The sequence below is a fragment of the Tympanuchus pallidicinctus genome, unplaced genomic scaffold (assembly GCF_026119805.1).
Source record: "Tympanuchus pallidicinctus isolate F22 unplaced genomic scaffold, pur_lepc_1.0 scaffold16, whole genome shotgun sequence".
Taxonomy (NCBI): Eukaryota; Metazoa; Chordata; class Aves; order Galliformes; family Phasianidae; genus Tympanuchus; species Tympanuchus pallidicinctus.
Genome location: NW_026294679.1, coordinates 24,681,296 through 24,703,643, shown reverse-complemented (window position 1 = coordinate 24,703,643; position 22,348 = coordinate 24,681,296). Strand labels below are relative to the sequence as shown.

The following is a 22,348-nucleotide window of genomic DNA, read 5'->3' as shown; positions in this document are numbered from 1 at the left end:
TCCTCATGATATCCTAATTTATAACAGGGTAGAGATTGTATTTGGATCCTGGCAGTGTACGAGATCTCTAACAGATGGTACATATGCTGTACACTGTCAGATCATTTCTTAGCCACGGTTGACAAGAAAGCTCTTATTTATGCAAGGATATCAGATTCCTAGATTAAGCAAAGGGTCCCAAAACAGTGCAAGTAGGAGCTATATGACTGCTATGGATGCTTCCTGGTCTTTTCTCTTCAATGAATTACCAGTTATTGATTTTAACAAGAGCAGTATGTATGTACGAACAAATGCTTTCAAATATAATATTTTGGGCTGTTAATGGTCCATGCCACACTAAATTTGGTGAACTACTATTGCCAAGTACAGATACACAGCTGAATTTTCCCACTTCTTTGAGATAGCAGATCTAAAGAAAAGATTTCTGATCTTAGAGGTTGGTTAGATTTTGTTTTTCCTTCTTTAAATGTGGAACCAGTGCTGTCTCTTTCATGGCAGACTTACTAATTTGATTTTGCTCCATTTTGTTTTATTTAAAAAAAACCCTGCAAAATATAAGAGGAAAAAAGCCACAAAGATCTTGCTCAAGACTGTATGTAAATAATATTTGATCATCTTCTCCTTCTCTCACACAGAAACACTGATATTCCACACTGTGACTGAAAGAAAGCAGAGCTGCACGGAATATTTCATTAATCAGATGATTTCATTTAATAGCAATGTCTTCAGAGAGATTCAAGCATCTCTGATGCGTTTTGGATCATGCAGCTATTTCAGTATGTTATGATCTGTAAAAATTATCTACAGCAATTCAATTCAGTGCCCTAAATTCCTTTGTGATTACCCTCAGATAGAGGAAAGTTCAATAGTATGTACAAAAAACTTCAGCACACTTACATGTAATGTAGCATTCAGAAGGGGGCCAGTGACCTCACACCAACATCAACCCATTGCTTTGAGGAGCCTCTTATTAGATTAGGCCCATTTACATGAGCATTGGTTACAGAATTTGAGAACTACTGGATTTTATTTGTGATGTCATGATAATGACAAATCAGGAACAAGTGCTATTCTTGAAAAAATACCTGGTTTTAGAAATCATCATTGTTTTGACCAAATCTCTAATGCTTACAAAAGGATTGAGGAAAAAGTCCTTGTACTTAGGCTTTACTCATTATCACTTAATGAAATTAAGACCTCTGAGACTTATATTCCAAAAAATAAGGTCAACAAATCTTCTGATTGATGGAGTGAAACACCTCTCCTTTGGCAGAAATGCTGCACTTGTGCATAAATCTGATGCGGCCCAGTGAAAAAGAACACATACTAAAAAAAAAGCAGTGAATTCTATTGGTCTGTCTTTCCAGTTAATCTCATCATTTAAAAACTGTGATTATAACTGTGCAAAACTCTCTACTTCATGAATCTTTGAATGAGCAAAAACCTAACAAATGTAGATTTATTCTATCTCATGAAGCAATTTCTTCACAAAAAAAAGGAAGAGACTAAAACGTTAAGAGACAGGACCTTAAGTTGAAAGAAATTCTGGCAAATGTTTTGAGAAGGTGATCTTACAGTTCAAGTAAGATCTGCTTCCTCCCACTCCTCATAAACCCCAGAAGCAATCACAGAAGTTAGAGGCAACAACAAAAGCAATTATATTCACACATTAATTTAGTTAACTGGATTAAAGAGGTCCAGAAAGATCCCCCCAGCTTCACCAAGCATTAAAAATTGCCCTGAATTAAAACTCTTCTCTTCAAATAAATTTGGAAAATCTTTCACAATACGTTTGGGTGTATTAAATTTCTTATGCATGTTTATAAATGACATAAAGATACACAAAATGACATAAAAGATACACAAAAAACTGTATACAGATACAACTGCTAACTAGTGTAAATACTACATTCAATGGCAATTATGAAAGTCTAAAATATCTGACATTATAAATTATCTTTATTAAAAACATATTTAATACTATTTCAGGAATTCCTCAAATGAAGAAAAGGATAAAGACTGATAGCAAACTCCCATTTGACACATCTTAAATATATATCTCCAGGAAAAATGAGTAAAGTATCTCACCTTGTAAAAAGACTGGAAAATTCTCTTTGTAGTTATTGAGAGTTTGTTGTTTGGAAGTTTGGTTTAATAAAGATGGGAAGAGAACCCAGACACAGGATATTATGTCTGATACTTCAGCAGAGATGTAGCTGACCTCCTCCTAGAGGTCACAATACCCAGAAAGAGCTGATAACAAATATAATGTTCCTCTTTTTTTTTTTTTTTTGTATACAATTTCATATCTCATCTATTTTGGAACTCAAAGACTTTCAATTTTAAATGGAAGAAAACCTTTATTCTTGCAATAAAAGATACTGCAGAGACACTGCAGAAGTTTCTAAGTACTCAAGAGATGCTTTAACTTATCAACCTTCAATGATATATTGACTGCCACCTTCTCTAAATAGCCACATCACAAATGGAATTCACTCCAGTACTACCTGATAACCTTCCATGCACATGGGAGGAAAAGATTTTTCTGAACTTACCAAAAAAACCACAGGTTGATAAGAGGCCATATGAATTTGTCCCCTTTAAATCTGTTTTATATCATTTCTACCACACATATTTTAAAAAAAAAAAAAAAAAAAAGAACAACAAAACAATGCATTGATGGCAGCAGTCATAAAAGATATTTGCCTATTATGGGAAAAATAGCCCATGACAGCTAGCCTGAGAACAAGGCTTGTGAGTCAGGAGCACCCCTAGAAAGGCACAGCTGGCTTTTCCGAGGCTGAATGCCTCAGAACTGTGGACATCCTGAAAAAGTCATCCATAATGGAAAAATAAGGAACTGTAATTGCAAATTATTGTCAGGAGAAATGGGACACCAACCTGGGACAGTAGGAATCAGCAACTGGTATTGGCCACTTTAGCCAAAAGATAAAAAAGCGGGGAGAAAGCAAAATGTCAGAGAGGATAGGAAGCTATACTGGCTGTCTCAGGGGAAATAAACAAGCAGCACTGTACACCCTAAACTGTACGCTCATGTGTCTGTCATATTAAAATCTCTTATTTTCTAAGCAAAACAGAGCCTCTTTGAGTAGTTCCTGTGTTGCAGAAACTTTTCCTTTTCCTAGAGAATTTCCTAAACAAACCAAATCTTTGCTGGGAATGACCCCAAAAGCCCATGACACAAAGGTGATTGCCTTCAAAGTGAGACTCTCTATTATTTATATGATCCTACTTGTGGGGGGTAAACTCTTCTTAATTAGACCCTTCTGAGGTCTATTTGACACCCACTTCTGGGAATGGTTTGATAGCACTCACTACCAGTAACATTTTAAATATATGTGCACATGTAGGCAATTAATTGTAAGCATTATTGTTATTTGACTAGTGAGATATTTTTAATAACCTGCAATACCTCAGTATGTATTTGCTGCTACATTATTTGCTGCTGCTATATTCATCTTTTATATATATATATATATATATATATATACACACACATATACACAAAATGCATGCACTTTCTTTCTTGTTAAGAAATCATAATAGGTTGATATACAGTTGCATTACTAATCATAGGTAGAATCTTCGGAGGTGATTTGTACTCAAGTAGAAAAATACAGGAAATAAAACTAATGTGTCCTTGTATGTAATAAAATTCTACAAACCCACTGTTGTGATCTCCATCCACCTACTTGCCAGGTAGCCCTTTAGACTGTGATAGTCATTTTCAAAAAATGAAAAAATCCTACCTTGTGGCAATATGGGACTTTTTTTTTGTTTTAATAAAAAATAAAATAAATAATAAAAATATTAGAGGAGATGGTTACTGTATCAGTTGCCTTTGCAGCTTAAGACAGTTTCTCAAAAGAGGTAAAACATGGTACACGTAAAATACATGAAAACATAAAAGTAAAAAATGCCACCTAAAAATGCAGACAGAATTTCTGACTGATTATTTAATGAAACACTGTCTACAAGTGGGATGAAAGTTTCTGATCTCCACACTACCACCTGGAGGTGCTCAAGACCTGGTTGGATGGGGCCTTGGGCAACCTGCTCTAGTACCAGGTCTGAAGTTGGTGGCCCTGCCTATGGCAGGAGGTCAGAACCTGATGAGCCCTTGGGTCTCTACCAACCCAAGCCATTCTATGATTCTATAATCTCAAGACAAACAGCCAGTCCATCTGGATACAATGACAAAGACAGCTTCCCCTCTTCTTTTCAAAAAGTATGGTGTTTCCCTCCCCTCTCCCCCACCCCCCCCGCAGCTTCGTGGAAATCATAATAGATCTGTATGATACAAATGCAAGCAAGAGATCTTCAGAACAGATTGCAAAACTTTTCCTTCAACTCGTGATGGAAAAGTCTCAGTCACTGTGGATTACCACATCAAGCTATGGAGGTCTAGCAGATCCTTTAAAGAGCTTATCAGTGTCAAGGAAAGTTTGGTCTCAGATTCATTTGGCTAAATACAGGAAAGCTTATATTCAAGGTAGCTGTTCGTTTTGAAAGACGTTTCCTTTAGGGAACAAGGAATCCTATTAGATTAAGGATCCAACTTTTGTTTTAGACTAAGTGACAAGAATCATGTCTTTGAGAACAAGCGCATAAAAGAACAGTATTTTCAACACCAACATCACCACCCTGCAAGGGAACCAGAGGGTTAGGAGGGTATTTCACATTGCTTCTGTTCTTCCACTTTCTAGCAAAGCAACAGAAACATGAGAAGTGAAGAAGCACTCAATGTCTCTCTATCTAGCCTTGTCAAGTGTAACCATTTCTCCCAGGTTTTCTTCCCCCATCACGGTCTTCATTATTTGCTTAGCAGTAAATACGTGATCCACTAAGCCTAACTTTTCCAAAGACAAAACAATTATCAATAATAAATCTGCTCTTTCACTTAAGATCCGGTCATCTCAAGAGTAGAACTGCAAATCACACTCATTACAAGCAAATGAAGTTGCCAGTGCCTATGCACCTTGTTTCCATTTAAATATTTAACATTAGATACATTTTAATTGATTGCTTTTTGTTCTATCCTTTCCTGCTACTATGTAAAACATCATCATATGAGAAAACTGATCTTAGGACAGAAGAAAAAACTGTACCATAAAGCATGTCCTTTAAGTACAATCTGAATGCACGTCTCCTCTTATCTAGCTATAAAAATACAAGCCACTTTAAATCATGAGTTTCCTAAAGAACTCATTGAAGGAATTAATCTCGAGTAACTAATTTCCCTTTAAAAATCCCTAATTCAGAAAGAACCATTTTTTTCATCTCAACATATACATGAACGGAAAGGAAAACTCAGTGATCCCTATGGGTCCCATCCAACACAGGAAATTCTATGATTCCATGCTTCTACATTGTACTGAGACGTATACAGATTGTGAATGAGAATAGTGACTGATACCTCTTCCCAATAAGAAAAAGCAAGCCCTAAGGAGCAACAAGCAAAGTACAATTGAGTCAAAACACACAGTGAACATCAACTAAAGTTCACCAAGCTTCAGTCATGATGAAAGTTCGTGACAGTAAAAATACAAAAGTTGAGATCAAAAACCAAGCACAGAGTTATGGTCCACATACTTCAGATTCCCTACAGACTTAATGTGTCACATCGGGAGGTAGGAAAGAAAGCAGTTTCTTAAGGATTACCTCTCAGAAAAAAATTTTACTATTGAAGTTGAGAAACAGATAAGGAGTTATTACAATATTTTGGATTGTAGTTTTTTTGTTTTTGTTTTTTTAAATAGATGAACAGCTTTGCAAGAAAACAGTTCCTCTTACCAAGCATTTCTTTCTTTCCCAGCTGCTCTGACCAGTAGCTGCTTAGAACAGCATGGGCAGATCCTTAAAAGAAATTGGAACAAAAAGCACAGAATTAGAATCACTATTTTATAGAGCGATTACTTTCAAAATGCAAATGCCATACACAGATTGAATGTCCCATGTCTGTACTTAAGAGTAAAAATGCCTAGATTTTGCAAAGCAAACAGAACTTAAGGCTTCTGCATTTCATTTGTTTACAATCAAGCAGTATTACTTCCTCATCTTCCAACTCCAATGGAAATTTTGCCTAAGGGCTTTGTAATTAGCCTCAGGAATAATAGATAGTATAAGTTATAACATTTGAGCCAAAGTATTGACTTCTGATAAACAAGTGAGCTTTCCTAATAACTGAATCTCAAAACATTAAAATTCAGTAACATTATTTACCTCGACAGTATGTTATTCAATAGAACAAATAGCAAAAACCACAAGAAAAAAAACTGAAACGATTTTTGAATATTTTTTAAGACTAGGAACAGGTGGATAGAAGTCACTATGGAAAAAGAAAAAACTCCCTCCCTTAACAGTTTTCACAAACAAAACTCTGTTTGTTCTTTTTTCCCCCAGTCTTGAATCACTGTTAAGTATCAGGACGTAGCTCAAGATCTTTTAAGATCTTGCTACAGCCTCTGGAAAACCAAGTTACTGTATCCCAATGGGCAGATATCTTAAAACCCCAGAATGACTTCTCAGATTCATGTTGTGTCAGTGCAAATCAGCTGCTATGAGCAAAGACATTCTGCAGGAAACCCAGATGTGAAGCTAGTGTAATTATCAGGGCTCAGGGACACCAGGATATATAATGGTTAAGGAATTATTGCAAAAGAAAGATAATACAAAGTCATAACACTGTTAAAAGTATAAATCAGCTATACAGTGAAGAGGTTGTTTCTATAAAAGAACTTACAGATGCAAGACAAGCAACTATGAGCTATAAGGAATCTAGAATCTCAAAGGTTCAGCAAACATCTAGCTTTTCCTATATAACAATAATAAACAAGCTCTGGGATCAGATACATCTACCACTCTGCCTCCTGGCTGTAACAGAAAAGTAGGACTGGAAGTTAAAAAAAAAAAAAAAAAGAAAAACTGAAACATGTGGCTTATATTTCCTTATAAAACCTTCTGCTAGAAGTGTACTATAACCACCACCACTCCAATAAAGAAGTTTTCTATTCAGCAAAATATGTAATGAAACTTTCTGATCAAGTTCTCAGCGGACTAATTATTAATCTGTGATCACTTTATGCATAAGCAAATAACATTACTTTATTCTGCAGCAAACATCACAGAACATAAAAGAAACTAGAAGTTCTGCCTCTAAAAGTACAACTAGCTAAGTCTGTATTACTCATAGGGCTGAGAACACCCACAGTAAAGAGTCCTTAAACTAGAGGAGATCTCAGCTGAAGCACCACAAATACAAAACAATGACAGAAGTGTATGTGAACTTCTTCTATAGTACTTGCTGAATTGCACAAGTAATCTTTTGCTTTTCTCTAATTGTCATGGTTTTGTGATTTTGGGCTTTCGGTATTCCACATCATAACATCATGTGGGGCACTGGGACTTTAACTGTTAATGCTCAAGTCCTGGGTACCTGCCCTGAAGAGAAGAAGAACTACATTCCCCAGGGGACCTTGTGGTCAGGGAGAGGAGGTTTAACTCCTGGCAAGGTCACCTGATTGCTCTTTCTCACCTGCCCTTCGTGGTGGGCGCTGCTCCCGTCTCCCTGCAGCTCAACTGGACTGCGCATCTCACCTCAGCGTTGTGGTGAGGCCTATCCACCTTTCGGACATTCTCTCTCTCATTATATTTGATTTATTAGCTTCAATTCTGATTATATTGTATTATAATGTGTTATCTTGCATTCTGATAATATACTTAGTAAATTAGTTTGTTTCTCCTCAGATCGGTGCCGCTGTTTTTAATTATTTTGGGGTCCCCTGTTTCCTTTTTTTCTGGAGGCGCGGACCTGCGGATCCCTCCGCCCCGCTCGTCACGGAACCGGGCCGAACCAGCCCGCAAACCGTTGACATCTAATTGTAATATGTCAGGAAAAAGTAATGAAAAAAGAGGCAGGAATATCTGGCCTGAGGACAGCAGGAAGCTGACTTTTTCTAAACGAGTTTGGAATCAATAAGGAAAGTTATCCTGCTGTCCACAGAAAACAGTACTTCATTAGAAGAGATACTTTGAAGTATAAAGGCACATGAATCAAGTTCAATAAACATCTTTAAACTGAAACAAGACTAAGCCATTTCCCATGCATGTGCTCACACACCTGTAACAGGGTCTTCCAGCACGCCGTACCAAGGTGCAAAATATCTGGAGTAAAAATCATGGCCTTTGTCGTTTCCATTGGGCTTTCCCTTCAGAGTGAGTATGAGTCCTTTCACTTTCCCAGTTTTTTCAGCTGACAGAAAACGTTGTGCACCCACTTGTAGTTCTTCCAGCACAGACCTTGAATTTAATTACAGAATTTGAATATTCCATATTCTTCATTTAACACGAGTTTAAGTTTTGAAAAGCATCAAAAAACCTTAAGATTGTCATCCCTGCACTCTCTGAACAGCCACAGTAAAGTGCCATTTTATATGACTGCCCAGAACACATACTACACTTCTAGCAAGCAGAGGAAAAAAGATCAAACCATGCATTTCTTATCTACTTATGAAAACAGAGTGCCCAAGAATATAACCTCCAAAAATGTATGCTTTCATGTCAACCTTTTCATTACTGAAAAAAATATTTCATCACTACAGAATGCAAACAATAAGCATTCCACCTACTTTCTGAATGAGCAAGCAGTTTATATTACTCAGATCAGAGAATTCTAAAGCACTCTACAATTCTGTAAGTTGCAGATATTTCCCTAAAAAATGAAATTTTGGAAGAATTAAAGAATTCAGGTCTGGACAACATGTATACAAATTGTTAAGTATAACAATGAAATTCAGGTCTCCGAGATTAACAAATGCTGCGAAATGACTTGAATTGGAATTTCCTCTGTAAAGCTACTTATGATGCTGTAAAGTATGTGTAAGCAGATTAGTCAGCCATAGGGGCATAGGAACCCACAGCATTCTGTCTGCACGTCCTGTCTCACTAAGTGCACCTGTACAGCTATGCAACTAATACTTCTTCAGCTGAGAACCAAGACCCCCAGTTTTCTGTTCCACTTTTGACTCAGGAGATTGGCAAAAAGGCACCACCACCAAAACTGTTTCCTAAGCCTCCCTTTCTTGAAGACATTTTTCCGACTAATCTTGTTTAGCGTTGCCGATTCCGTAAGCTCACAGGGAAGATTAAAGAATTATTTAACATAGGAATTTAAATTTGTGTTTTCAATCTCCACCTGTTTCAAAAATAGATAAGTGAGCCATGTGTGTAAAGAACAGTGGTTAAACAAAAAGAATCAATTTCTGCACACTTGCTCCAAAAAAGTACCAGATACCTTTCATAAGCATCACTGAGACGGACCAGGAGTTTCTTTGTGTCAGGAGAATAACGGAGATCTTGAACAATCATGTCACCAGTGGCAGCCTGGTACAAAAAAAAAGAAACAAAAAGAAACAGTGTCACTAGAAAATAAAATATTTACTTACAATTTTCCTACAATAACGAAATCCCTGCTAGAATAGGGCTTATGCAACATCCTTCATGCAACTTTCCAGTACGTACAAGCAAGAAAAGCAAATACACTGTGTGCATGAATGGATACGATAGTTGCTAAGAGCTCTGTGTATGTCAACCTGGAAAGAAATCCAGGGACTAAGAACAGGGCAAGGACACTAGGTTGCCCTCACAAGCATACAGCAGGCCAAAAGTGCCCATGAAATGTGACATTCTAGCCAGCAGAAGGCAAAGCTTAGCTATAGCATATTGAAGTATTCCATCTCCTGAACTACAGGATTCAGAGTTTTCAGCCTCCGTGCACAGTGCCTCAAGCAAAGTGAATTTACCACTTTCCAGTCACTTTCTAATATACAATTATAGCTCATTTAAATGCATTTCTAAGAGAACATCTCTCATTATATTTACCTTTATTAATTCTTCTACTTCCCGAAGTTCCTAAAGGAAAAAAAGAAAGCTGTAGATCATAGAGTACTTACATGTATCTATCTACCCAAGTACAAATAGGTAGATGTGTATCCAAACACACATACAAGCAAATAGATGCTTTCCTTGAAAACCTTTTATGAACAAAACCCTGCCTCACCTGTGGGTAGGTTGAGTAAAGCGGTAAGTCCAGCACAATATGGTCTTTCTCTTGTCTTGTTTTCAATTCCCCACTCAGAGTCACAAAAGTAAGAACTGAGTTTGGGTTTTCTAGAGAGAGAGAGAACATTATCAAACATATCAGTATGTATCAAACATAAGAGCTTGAAATAAATTATTATAGCTCATAAAGTAGCCCAGTATGTTCAAAAAAGTTATGCAGATAAAATCCAATAAGTTCAGTAAACTTGTACTGCAAGGCAAAATTCCCAGATGATATTTGCATATTCAGCATTGTTCCTTAGGAAGAGAGATAGGATAGTGGGGCATCAGAACAAGTGTAGACATCAGACTGCAGCCTGACAGCACTTGGTAAAAGAAAATACCTAAGGTATCTCCACACTTGTTCTCTAAATGTTCTGAAGACTTAATTGTACAAAAAGAGAGATTTTCTTAATTAGAAACAATTTTTATAACATCTACTATAATAACAAATAGCTTGTAAGCTTACTTTTTATGTGAAATAAAACAGCAGCTGAGGCAAGTGTAGCATGACCACAGAGAGGAACTTCATTGGCCGGGGTGAACCATCGGAGTCCAAAGCGGGAACCTTAAAAATAAAGTTTGTTTTTAAGTGGAATTGTGTTTTCTTTTCAATTTATTCCTACAGTTTCTAAGGATTAATGGCATTTCAGTCAATCAAAACGCATGTTATAATCAGTCTTGGTCTCAAAGGCTCCTACAACTGCCTTTGGATGATTTTTGGAATACCTACAGCTCTCGAGACCCCTCTACAACTGCGATCTACTCCTAATAGAGGAAAGCTACTTTGTTACAAGATCAAAGAGTCAACTCGGCAGAGAAAGCGCTCTGCTTAGAAGTGCAAAAACAAACCTTTATCCCCCTAAGTGAAACAAGGGTTTTGCTGGCGTACTGGAATCTGCACCGCAGCTAAGTCAGTCATGAATTATTTTGCTTAAGCCACCAGTTGGTACTCACGAAAGACTAAAGTATGGTAAGCCTTCATTTTACTAAAAATCCTATTGCTATCAGTTGTTTAAAAAATAAAATCTAAGAGCAAGTATGCTAATACAGTACCTTAACCTAAAATGAAAAGCCAGGCTATAGCCATGGCTGCAAAGTGAGCAGGTTCAGCAAGCTGATTCGGCTGAAAACTAATCCACAAAGTGATTCTGGATGGGCTCTAGGTACAATTTCAGGTTCCTTGGTTTTGGAAACCTGTTTGTTCCAGTACCACCTCTACAGAATCACTGAGACTTTGTGGCAATCTCCAGTAAGTGATGATTTCCTGAACAGCCAAGCCAGATTCCCTTTGCAATCTTTCGCATACAGAATAAGCTTTGTGTCTCTCTTCTCCTGCTTGTACAAGAGAATTATCTCAGGAGATAATTAGCAGGAATAGAAGTATTAACAGAAGGACCTTTGCATAGCATTTTCAGGAGACTTTCTGCACACAATCTGCTTATTTTGCAAAAGGCACTAAAACAAACAATCAGATTTATGAATAATGTTTGTGTACTGTAAAATGAATTGGAAAAGCTGAACAAATGAATCCATGTGCAAAAGGCTTAATAATATTATTAAAAGATGCATTACAACTCCACAATTTTGCTTTTGCCATCTTATACATTAGCATCATTCTTTATAAATGCACCCATAGTTTCTTCCTGCTTCTTCTAAGAGACTGCAGGGCAAACAAAGCCACTCACTTTTGGTAAAGTCATCCGTAGGGTGCAGTTTTCTGATGAAGGCAGTTTCGGAAAGGTTCATTTCTGTCGCAATTCTTTGGTGCAAATTTTCATCCAAGTCCTAACAATGAGATGACAAACCCATTTAATGACAACTCATAAAAATACAGAATCAAACTGTCTTTCAAATCAATTCAGTCATCTCATTTTCCTGTGATAATGAAGCAGATTCATTTTTAGTTCAAAACATTTGAGGGCAAAAATACAAAAAACCCTTGGAGCACAGAATAGGCTAACTAGTTCAATCACTGTGGTATGTGGCCATTACCCATATCTCGTCTGTAAGCCCACAGATCCTTGAACGATGTGGGGGATAGTTACAAAATGCTAAAGTCAGTCCTTCCAGAAGGACGTATCTTTCATTCTGATTGAAGGCACAACAAGAAGTCATTGCTAGCAACCTAAAAATAGCTACGGCTCTCCTTTTTAACTCTGAGAAACCCATGTTAGCAGGGGGAATGTCGCAATGGCCAGGACAGTAACTAAGGCATTTTATCAGCACTTACTGCTGTATCCTCAACATTACTCCTTGAGCAACAGGAACAATGTGCTAAGTCAGTAAAAGTTGGAACAAGAAACTGAAGGAAGAAACATGCTGGAGCTCACTGCATGATAGAAGGGCACACGAGGTATAGCAACAGTATAAGTTGTTGCTTCACTCTTGTTCCTTTCCCCCTGGTCACACAGACCAGCCAGGTTCAAGGGTCTGGTCTGTAAAGAACTAACATACAAATGAAAATGTACTAAGCGGACCTGGTCAAGTTCAACCTTGGTCAGATCGAACTTTGCCCTGCTAACTTGACTTTTTTCCCTCAATAACCTTAATCCTTTGAACCAACGATCCCCTGCTATTGCTGCAGAACAGTTAGTGATAGGCATAGCAGATCGATCCTTCCATGGTGAAACCTACACGATGAGACAACACCCCGACCCTTCACAGTCTTTGCTTTAACCCAGGAAATTAGCACTTGCTACAGAAATACCAAATTAGAACAAAGACCAGCCAACATTTTGCTGAAAATAATAGAATTTTATTGAAATACTGCCATCATGTGGCACTTCTCGGGAAGGGCTAGTATCATCACTCGTGTACTCCAGTTCTCAAAAAGCAGCTGCTGAGGCTTGGGAAGGAACAGAGAACAGAAGCAGCGCTAGCTGCTCCATATGTTCTCGGAGCTCAGAACAAAATTAATTACAACTTCATCTTTAACGACCCTGAAGCCTCTAGCCGGCAGAGGAAACGTTAAAATCTCAACATGCCATAGGCAACACGTAAGTCACCTTCTGAATGTATTAACATAATAAGTTTACAAGTTGAAGGTCAGTGCATTCAGAGAGGGCTTGTTTAGATTTTAGATAGCCAAAAACAGCTCTGAAGCGAGACTGTGCCAACTTGGCTGTCTTGGTAAGCATGCTCCATCGTATGAGATCTGTGAGGGTTCAGGAAGAGCTGAGCAGGATTCAGAGGGCCAATGCGAACCACTAACAGACTACTACATTTACCTTCCCATTCCTATCAAGTGATACCACACAAATAAGACAAGACATGTACGTTTCTAATCTGGTCTAACAGCTGGTTCTGGGGAGCGGTAAACCAATTAGCACCATCTGCTCAGCACACCTTCACGAGAATGACTGCACTACAGGCACCGTGCAGCCTGCAGCAAAACCTGCCTGTCACAGGGACACAAGGCGACTCAGTCACAGGGCTGTACGCGTCTCTCCTCTCTTTCACAGGAAACAAAAAAAACCCCACCTCGTTGGGAAGGAAAAAGGAGAACCCGTTATAACGGCTAAGCCGCTCCGCCCGGGGCAGCGGCACAAGCACGCCTTGCCTGGAGGCAGCAGCCCCAGGCAACCTCGCAACAATGGCAGCCACCGCTGCAGCCCCTCATTGAAGAGCCGTCCGTTTCTTTTTCAGACTTACATTTTCGAGCAGACAAACTGCCGCGGGGTTTCCACAAAACGGCCGGTTTGTAAAGGCATCAACCGTGAAAAGGGGGACCTGCATCGCCGCAGCGCTCCCGGCCTTTGCCCGCTGCTCCCTACGGTGCCCTGCCCGCAGCGCGGCCCCGTTTATGCGCCCCGACGGCGGGAGGAGCCGCTCGTCACTTCCCAGCCTCCTCCCGCGGCCTGCCGCCGGCCCTGCGCGCACCTCCCTACTCCGTCCCTCGCTCCTCGGTGGCCCAACGGGCCTTTCCGCCTCCTCGCCCCAAGGCGATTCCGCAGGCGGGAGCTGGTGAGGTTCCCCAGGCCGATCTTAACATCGCACGGCTTTGCCGCGGCCCTAAAACTGAGGGGAAGAGAGCGGCCGGGCTTTCCCATCCCCTTTCCCGAGCCGACTCCGGGAGCTGGAGCGAGCAGCGCCCGACGGGCCACAGGCATCTGCGCGCGAGGCACCGCCTGCGTGAGGAGACTGGGGGGCACTCGCTGCGGCTGTTTGCTGCGGGTATGTGTTTGCTACGGGTATCTGTCCGGTGCGGGTATCTATCTGCTGCGAGAATGTTTGCTGCGGGTATCTGACTGCTGCGGGTATTTGTTGCATCTCGCGCTGCCGCCGGGCGGACGGCTTGGCGCCAAGAGAGCGCAGCGCGCGAACGGAGCGCGCGTGCGCCTGGTGACGCTCAGCCGCGCTCGTGAGAAGAGGGAGGAGGCGCCGTTCGCCGGCTCTTGTTAGCAGAGGCGCGCATGCTCCGCTGTCGTCCGGGCGGGCGGAGGTGTGCGGCGGTGCTATCGCGATAGCCGCGCGGTCGGGACGCCATCCTGCCAGCGGCGGTTGCGTAGGCTGCTGGTCGCCGGCCGCTCGGAAGAGAGGGGCTTGCTTCCTGGCAGCAGCTCCCGCTGGGACGCATCGAGGAGCGTACGAAGGTCTCCCGGTGAGCGCGGGGTGAGAAAGGGAGAGAGGGCGGCACCGGGCCGCGGCGAGCCCCTCCGGGCCGCTCGCAGGGTGGGCGCGGAAGCGGCCCGGGGCCCGGCCGTGTGCGCGGCGCGGCCCGTGGGGGGGGCGGCGTGGCGCCGCGGGTGGGGGAGGGGCGGTGCGGCGCGGATCTCGGAGCCTCGCTCCCGACCGGCCGCCATTTTGAGCGCCGGAGCTGAACGCGGCCGCCGACCCGACGAGCCTCGGCGGCGTACCGCTTGCCGCACCCCGAAGCCGGGGTTGGGCAGGAGGGAGCTCGGCAGTCGTTCCGAAGTGGAGAGGTGGCGGTGGGGTGCTTGGCGGGGACGGCGTCCGTGGCGGTCGGCGGTGGGGGGGGTGGCTCGGGGAGGCGCGGTAAATGGCGGCGGCGCCGGGTGGGGGGGGAGGGAGGGAGAGAGCTCCCCGCCCCCAGTCCGAGACGGGCCGCGCTGCGTTCCCGCTTTGGTTTGGGATTAACGGCCGTGGTTCCGGAAGGGGAAAAGGAGCGGGAGCGCGGCCGGCCGGGCCGTGATGGCAGACAAAGGAGAGGCAGCGCTGCGCGGTTGCGGCCCCTCTGCCGGCACGCCGCGAGAGACAAAAGGTTACGGGCCGGGAGCGCGCCGAGCGGCTGGTGCGCGCCGCCGATGCCCGCGCTGCTGCACTGCCGGGGGCCGCCGCGTCCACGTGCTTATGTACGAGCGAGTGAAATTGAAATATCCAGGGAATTGAGCGAAATATCCATAATGCTGCCGAACGCCGCTTTGTTAATGAAAACCTACCCGATTTGTTGTGTTTTTATGTCTCAATGTTTTGTTTTTTCCTTTCGGTAGCGTTTGATTTAGACAAAAATGGACTGGAGTGGAAAGCACAACGGGCCCACCGATACAACCAACGATGGAACGGTGGTGCGGCTCCGAGGGCTGCCCTTCGGCTGTAGCAAGGAAGAGATCGTTCAGTTTTTCCAAGGTATCTCTAGTATAGTCAAAGCATAAAGACTGTGTGAAAGATAAGTCGATGCTTTGCAAGCCTGTAACTTGTAATGGCCGTTAGCGGGGTGGAGGGGGGATTGCTTTGACATAAATTGCCTTGAGTAAGGTGTATGCCCTGTTCAAATAACTGTAGACGTAGCAAAGTTGAATACATGTCTTAATTTAGTGAAGGTGGTGAATGTCTTGTGATTATAACCTGTACGCGTTTGGAGCGGTTAAATTGCTTGATTGGTAGCTTTGTTTTCTTCATGTAACCTAGGTGGGTGTATGTTCACATAGTTAAAACAAAAAACAAGTATGGCTAAATCCATAAATGTTTAATGAAAGATCGTTGGCTTGTATTGTTGGGTGATGGGGGAACTTAAGAGCTTTTTTTCGTTGTTATTGTTTAGATGCTTTAAGTATTTTCTACAGATGGGAATGTTTCAGCCTTTAACACTGTTCCCCTTGATGGGGTTATTTGTCCTTGGGTTAAAGGGTTGGAAATCGTGCCAAATGGGATAACATTGACGCTGGACTACCAGGGGAGAAGCACAGGGGAGGCCTTCGTGCAGTTTGCTTCAAAGGAGATAGCAGAAAATGCTCTGGGGAAACACAAGGAAAGAATAGGGCACAGGTGGGGATGGAGAGTTTGGGATGGTGTTAAATGGTTATTTTTGGGGGTTGTGGGACAGTAATGCTTTTGGGGGGCTGGGGACTATTATATGGAATGGGGTATTTTAAAGAATTTTTATAACTGATCCTAAATTAACTGGGGAAATACGGTAGATTTGGGGGGCGGGGGAGACAGTATTACTCTGTGTAGATTGCTAAACTTAGAATGTTGTTTCAGTCGTTTTTCATGTAGGGTAATTTGTGATAAGTGCTGCCATAGCCAGACATTGTTTTTCAACAGTATGTTTCTCATACTGAAAAGACATGTTTTATACTTAATTTCTACAGCTAGAATTTTCATGTTGTAATTTTTTGCCGTTGTAAAGTTTTACTTTGATACAATTAAGATTCTTAACAGTTTTGAGGAGGAACTTAAGTTCTATGGTATCTGTAGTCATTTTTATCACATTGTACGTTTAGTTATTTTTCTACTGTTCAGACAGCTTGTACGTGTATTCTTATTTCTACCTTGAAAATCCTCTCTTATTTAGATACATTGAAATCTTCAAAAGTAGTAAGAGTGAAATCAGAGGATTCTCTGACATGCCGAGAAGAATGATGGGACAACAACGGCCTGGACCATATGATAGACCATTAGGAGGAAGAGGGGGTTATTATGGAGCTGGGCGTGGAAGTATGTATGACAGAATGCGTCGAGGAGGTGGTGGATATGACGGTGGTATGTTTATCTAATGATAGAGGTTCTGTTGTCAGTTTCATGTTTCTGACGTCTTTGTCAAGAAATAAAGAAATGGCAGTAGCTTCCCGTTAGGTTTGACATGCCTCTTCAAAAGGAATTTTTTACTTGTAATTTTTTGGGGAAGAAAAAATGCAGCTTAGTATTTAAGAGTAATGGATGTTACTAGAAAACTGTTTTTTCAGCAGAATTGGATATCTCAGTTGGATGTGTCAGTTCAGAAATGAGTGTTTAATGCTTTGCAGTGGCACTTCCAGGTGCCCAGAGACTGAAAAATTGACTCTTGTGTATCACTTTGTGATTTCTCAGTAGTAACATAATTGCTCTTTTCCTTCTGTCCATTGTATAGGATATGGTGGCTTTGATGATTATGGTGGTTATAATAACTATGGCTATGGAAATGATGGCTATGATGACCGAATGAGAGATGGGAGAGGTAAAAAATATTTTTTTTAACAGTAAAACATAACATTCCCAAGGCATACATAGTTCTGTTTTTATTTTCTTTATATTATTTTGTAAAGGAAGATGATTGTGTTTGTTTTGTCGAGGTGAGAGTGCTTTTCTTTTTATAATTATTTTTTTTTTTTTTTTTTTTTAAAAAAAAAGGGGTGTGTGTGTCGTTCTTCACTTACCTTTCTTTCCTAGGCATGGGAGGACATGGCTATGGAGCTGGAGATGCAGGTTCAGGTTTCCATGGTGGCGGTCATTTTGTTCACATGAGAGGACTGCCTTTTCGAGCAACAGAGAACGATATTGCAAATGTAAGTAAAATAGCAAAATCAGGCTTTCTGATACCAAGAATCTCTATGTTCTTCCCTATTCCAAACTTGCTTATGGCTCTCCAGTGAGTGATAGCTCTAATACATAGTAACTAAAGTCTTAAGTTACTTATGCAGGTTCTACAGTACTTAATACATACTTAGTGAGGTTTTTAAAGGTAATGCCTGTGGTAAGCTTACTGAAGAAGCCACCCAAATTACATTTAACCCCTGTATACTTTTATATTTTCAGAAATAAGAGACAGATGTTGAAATTTGTATCTTCACAAGACTCAAAAGTTTAAGCTTAACTGAAGATATTAATCTTATTTTGTAGAAGACTGATAGTAGATGTGATTATGGTTTTCACATTTGTATGTGGCCATGAGTCTTGATTTAGGGAGACAAGGTGGGAAACCTGTAGGGTGCTGTGTTTGTTCAGAATGGAAGGCTCACATTTACCCATAAGAGCTCAATTAAAGGACTTCTACAGAATTTCAGGAATGATGGCCTACTGTATCTTTCTAATAACTGCTGTAGGAAGAGAAATTGACAGCTTTTTCTTCTTAGTTCCATAATTTTTCTTATTTTGAGAACCTTGTTTGGCTTTTTTTTCCTCAAAACGAGGTAATGATCTTCCCTTTCTAGGGTGGCATCATATTAGAGCATGTTTCTTAAAGAGAGGTGTGTAGACAAGTATTTTTGTTTGCATCTCTTTTTAAAGAGAGCTTGTCAAGCTCTGTAGCTGGAGTTCTTCCATTTGTATAACAGAAACCTCTAAGTAATACCTTAGAGGCAAGTAATTAAATTTGTGTGACAGGATGAGAGAAAATTAATACAGTGCCTTGCAAACTACTGGGGCGCCAGAAAACATACCTGGCTTGAATTCTAAATTCATTTGATTTTTTTTTTTTCTTTGTTTTTATTCTTAGTTCTTCTCACCATTGAATCCTATAAGAGTTCACATCGATATTGGGGCAGATGGAAGAGCCACAGGCGAGGCAGATGTGGAATTTGTAACACATGAGGATGCGGTAGCTGCTATGTCCAAGGATAAAAATCACATGCGTGAGTGTCGTGTTCAACTGGGGGTTTAACTGAGTTGATTTCAGTAGGGTGTAAATCAGTAGGAGGATTCAAACTGAAGTTACAGTGCTTTAAATATAGTATTAATAATGGACTTTTTGTTGATGATCAGAACAAGTAGATCATCTCAAATTCTTTTCTCCAACTACTGTATGCAGGATAAACTTTTTTTTTACTGTGTTTTTTGAGAGTAGATTTTATTTCCTACAGAACATCGATACATTGAGCTGTTTCTGAATTCAACTGCTGGAGGTGGCTCTGGAATGGGAGGCTATGGCAGAGATGGAATGGGTATGTATCATTTCCAAATACAGCTTGTTCTGCAAAACGTGATGGAGTTGCAAGGTTGTAACAGTGCACCTTCTGCTTTTCAGATCAAGGTTATGGCTCTGTTGGTAGAATGGGAATGGGTAACAATTACAGCGGCGGTTATGGAACTCCTGATGGCTTGGGGGGCTACAGTAAGTAGATATTCTGTCCTAATGATTGTGCTATGATTGTCTTTGTGATTGTGTTACTGTGTCTGTGTGTATGTGATTTGGAAGGGTGGGTTTTGTGGGCTGGGAGAAAGGAAAGGGGGTGGCTTAAATAGTAAATCACTGGGGCACTTTTTCATAATTTGGCTATTGCAACAAATATTTTTTTAGAAAAATAGTGCTGAAGTATATCTTAAGCTGATGCTGAACAGTTTTTTATTACCCATCACGTTTTTTTCTCTTTTTAAGGTATGTATACGTGACCTTGTGTCAATTGTTTGCAGGTCGTGGCAGTGGAAATAGTGGAGGATACTATGGGCAAGGCAATATGGGTGGAGGAGGATGGCGTGGGATGTATTGAAGGATAGCCTTGCTTCTACAAAATACCCTGGAAGAAACAACAGTCTCTGGTCTACTAGACTTTCTTACAAAATTTTAATTTCTTTTGTATTTTAAGAACTTTATAATGACTGAAGGAATGTGTTTTCACAATATTATTTGGTAAGCAAGAGCTTGTGATGGGAAAATCTGTTTTCTGTAGGTTTTATTTGTTGCATACTCTGACTTTAAATAAATTTTTATATTCAAACCACTGATGTTGATACTTTTTATACTAGTTACTCCTAAGGATGTATTACATATTCAAGAATACAATTGGTTTGAGATGTTGTACTATGGTTCAATAAAGGTGGTTGTACTGTAACTCCTATGAACACTGAGTTCTATGTACTCTTGGTGTAGTAAATGAGTTTGATACATTCTCTTGTTTAAGGGGAAAAGGGTAGATAGTAGGTAAGCTTACTTGGTAGCAATCCTTCCTAAATCTTTTTGATAAGTTGTATGTAGTAATTTCTCAACATAGCATTAAGCTCAAGCTGTGGAGGAGTCATAGATCTGGCTTTCCTCCCTGTAGTATCAGCAATGCTCTGCAAATGGCGCGATTGCACAAATGCATACTTCCCAAGTTCTGTCATCCACACACCCAGGCTACAACTGTTTGCTTCCGTGCTTTGCTGTAGAACTCTTAGATACTCATTTCACACGTTTAACTTGCAACGCTGTTGCTAATCAAACACTAGCAAAACAGTCAAATGCTAGCAAGTTGAAAGGTACCTTTGCTTTTTTTCTTCACAAACTGCTTTGGGAAGACAATTATTTGAAGCAAGCTAGAATTTTCCTAACACTTGTCTTTCAACACCATTGAGCTTTCTTTTTTTCCCTGCACAGAGCTGGTTTGTCTGTATTTGTTCAAAACATGGCAACCATTATATGAATGAATTTGGTAGAAGCCAGGCATCTCTGAAAACAACTGTAAGCCCAATATTTGTGAAGTGACACAACCCCAACCACATTGAAAAACAGTTTTTGTGCATTTGTGACATGTAAGATGTGTAAGAAAAAATGTTTGAAGACACTTACCATACCTGATGTGTAATAAGGTATTTATTCTTCTGAGCCAGTGTGATCTCCCAAATTAACTGCTTTGTCCTCAACGCCTCCCTTAAAATGTCAAATGTAATCTTGGGTATTGAAAGTCTGTCACCTGTTTTGCTAGTACTGTGTTATATATGTAATAAATGTCTTGCTCTGGGAGATAGTAGAATGGAGTTTATTTCACTAGAGAGTGTGCTTGTGTCAATGTTATTGGAAGTAATAGCAGCAGGGCTCATCTGCAGTAGGAAATATTCCAAATACTCAAGTATGGGGCAGAGGAAGGGGAGGAAAGATGACTTGAAGTCAGCCTAGCAGTGATGGTGCAGGAAAAAATACCTTTACATCTGACAGATTTCTCTATCAGCTACCTAAATAGGTATCACAGCTCTAATAATTCCTCAAGTATACTTTGCATTCTGTTTTCTGAGAAAGAACACTTACTATTGATTTAAGACTGACATACCTGAGAACAAAGTAGTTGCACTTCAAGCTATTTGGCATCACCAAGTAAGTTACCAGAAGTCATTCTGAATGACTCTTGAATAACACAATTCTGTTCTGGAGAGTGAATGCCTTATGCTTGTCCAATCCCTGTTTACACAATCCTGTAACGAGAGCAGCATACAGTATGGACCCTTTCAAGGAACTTCAGCAGTGTTCTGAGAAGAAAAAAAATGATTTTTGAAGTTCATACTTGTTGTATGTAAAGCTGAAATACTTGCTGCAAAGTGTAGTTCTTTTAAAGTGGTTGGTTATCCACTGAGAAGTACTGACTGGTTCCTGCAATCTCTTGTGTGATGAATGCTGGCCATCAGATGGATTTTCCTTCGCTGTCAGAGAAGGAGGTCCAAGTATGTTAACCACCTTTGCAAGAAGGTGAGACAGCCAGTATAATCAGTGGGGGGGAGGGGGGGAGAAAGGAGAAGCATATTTTCTATTTGTTAATGCCCTTATATTGTTAAGTTAGAAGGAAATTACCCAAAGGTTGCTCTGATGCTGTGGGAACGATCACAATTTCTTTTGAGGTACACATTAGGTACACCGCATACCTTCATATGCTTGGCTCAAGGAATATTATTTAGAATCACAAGATAATCTGTCACAGAATAAAGTTTTATAGAAAGACAAAATTATTACACTACTAATGGAGTAATGGTAGCGTGGTCCAAAAACCTGCTGAAAGTGGGCTAGATACATAGTTTGATGCCAAAGGAAACCTGGATGCCACCTGGAACAGTATACAGCATTCACCATTTTGTTCAAGGCAGCAATTCCTCTCAAATAAAAGCAGTCTAAGTAGGTTATATGCCATTCAGTGACATTTTTCCACGTAAACAGTGTAGTACAGAGGAATGGAAGAATTCATAGTTAGGCAGTAGATAATTGACTGCATCTGTATATTACAAAAATTTCAGCACTGGCAGTAACTGCACTATATTCTTATTTTAAACAATTGCCCATTTTAAATTGTATTTGTTCAGTTGCATAATTTTTGAAAAGATACTGAAG

General features: G+C 40.5%; 2 protein-coding genes across 10 annotated transcripts in view; one reads left to right on the top strand and one right to left on the bottom strand.

Annotated features, from left to right (window-relative positions):
* The window catches only part of PBLD (phenazine biosynthesis like protein domain containing), a 73,882-nt gene extending 60,001 nt beyond the window's left edge, over window positions 1–13,881 (bottom strand). For 2 of the 3 annotated variants that reach the window (XR_008205298.1, XM_052678053.1), the window contains exons 1-8: window positions 13,774–13,881; window positions 11,808–11,907; window positions 10,589–10,687; window positions 10,079–10,188; window positions 9,901–9,930; window positions 9,314–9,402; window positions 8,141–8,319; window positions 5,815–5,877 (exon numbers count right to left, since the gene is read on the bottom strand). Coding sequence is in view for 2 of the 3 variants with exons in the window: in XM_052678053.1 (XP_052534013.1) it covers window positions 5,815–5,877; window positions 8,141–8,319; window positions 9,314–9,402; window positions 9,901–9,930; window positions 10,079–10,188; window positions 10,589–10,687; window positions 11,808–11,907; window positions 13,774–13,857 (754 nt within the window). In the remaining variant the exon portion in view is untranslated. The remainder of the gene's footprint in view (window positions 1–5,814; window positions 5,878–8,140; window positions 8,320–9,313; window positions 9,403–9,900; window positions 9,931–10,078; window positions 10,189–10,588; window positions 10,688–11,807; window positions 11,908–13,773) is intronic. The other variant, XM_052678054.1, reaches the window with a different exon arrangement.
* A 297-nt stretch (window positions 13,882–14,178) lies between these two features.
* Window positions 14,179–20,108, top strand: HNRNPH3 (heterogeneous nuclear ribonucleoprotein H3). 7 transcript variants are annotated; one of them, XM_052678042.1, is made up of 10 exons: window positions 14,179–14,295; window positions 15,573–15,708; window positions 16,209–16,347; window positions 16,877–17,064; window positions 17,432–17,518; window positions 17,731–17,846; window positions 18,776–18,911; window positions 19,140–19,220; window positions 19,304–19,390; window positions 19,690–20,108. In XM_052678042.1, the coding sequence occupies exons 2-10, from the start codon at window positions 15,591–15,593 to the stop codon at window positions 19,764–19,766; spliced, it is 1,029 nt and encodes a 342-aa protein (XP_052534002.1). In that variant the 5' UTR covers window positions 14,179–14,295; window positions 15,573–15,590; the 3' UTR covers window positions 19,767–20,108. The 7 variants fall into 7 exon arrangements, with proteins under 7 accessions (XP_052534002.1, XP_052534006.1, XP_052534001.1 ...); XM_052678046.1 differs by lacking the exon at window positions 14,179–14,295 and adding an exon at window positions 14,530–14,722 and having other exon boundaries at window positions 16,877–17,019; XM_052678041.1 differs by lacking the exon at window positions 14,179–14,295 and adding an exon at window positions 14,530–14,722.
* The last annotated feature ends 2,240 nt before the right edge of the window (window positions 20,109–22,348 follow it).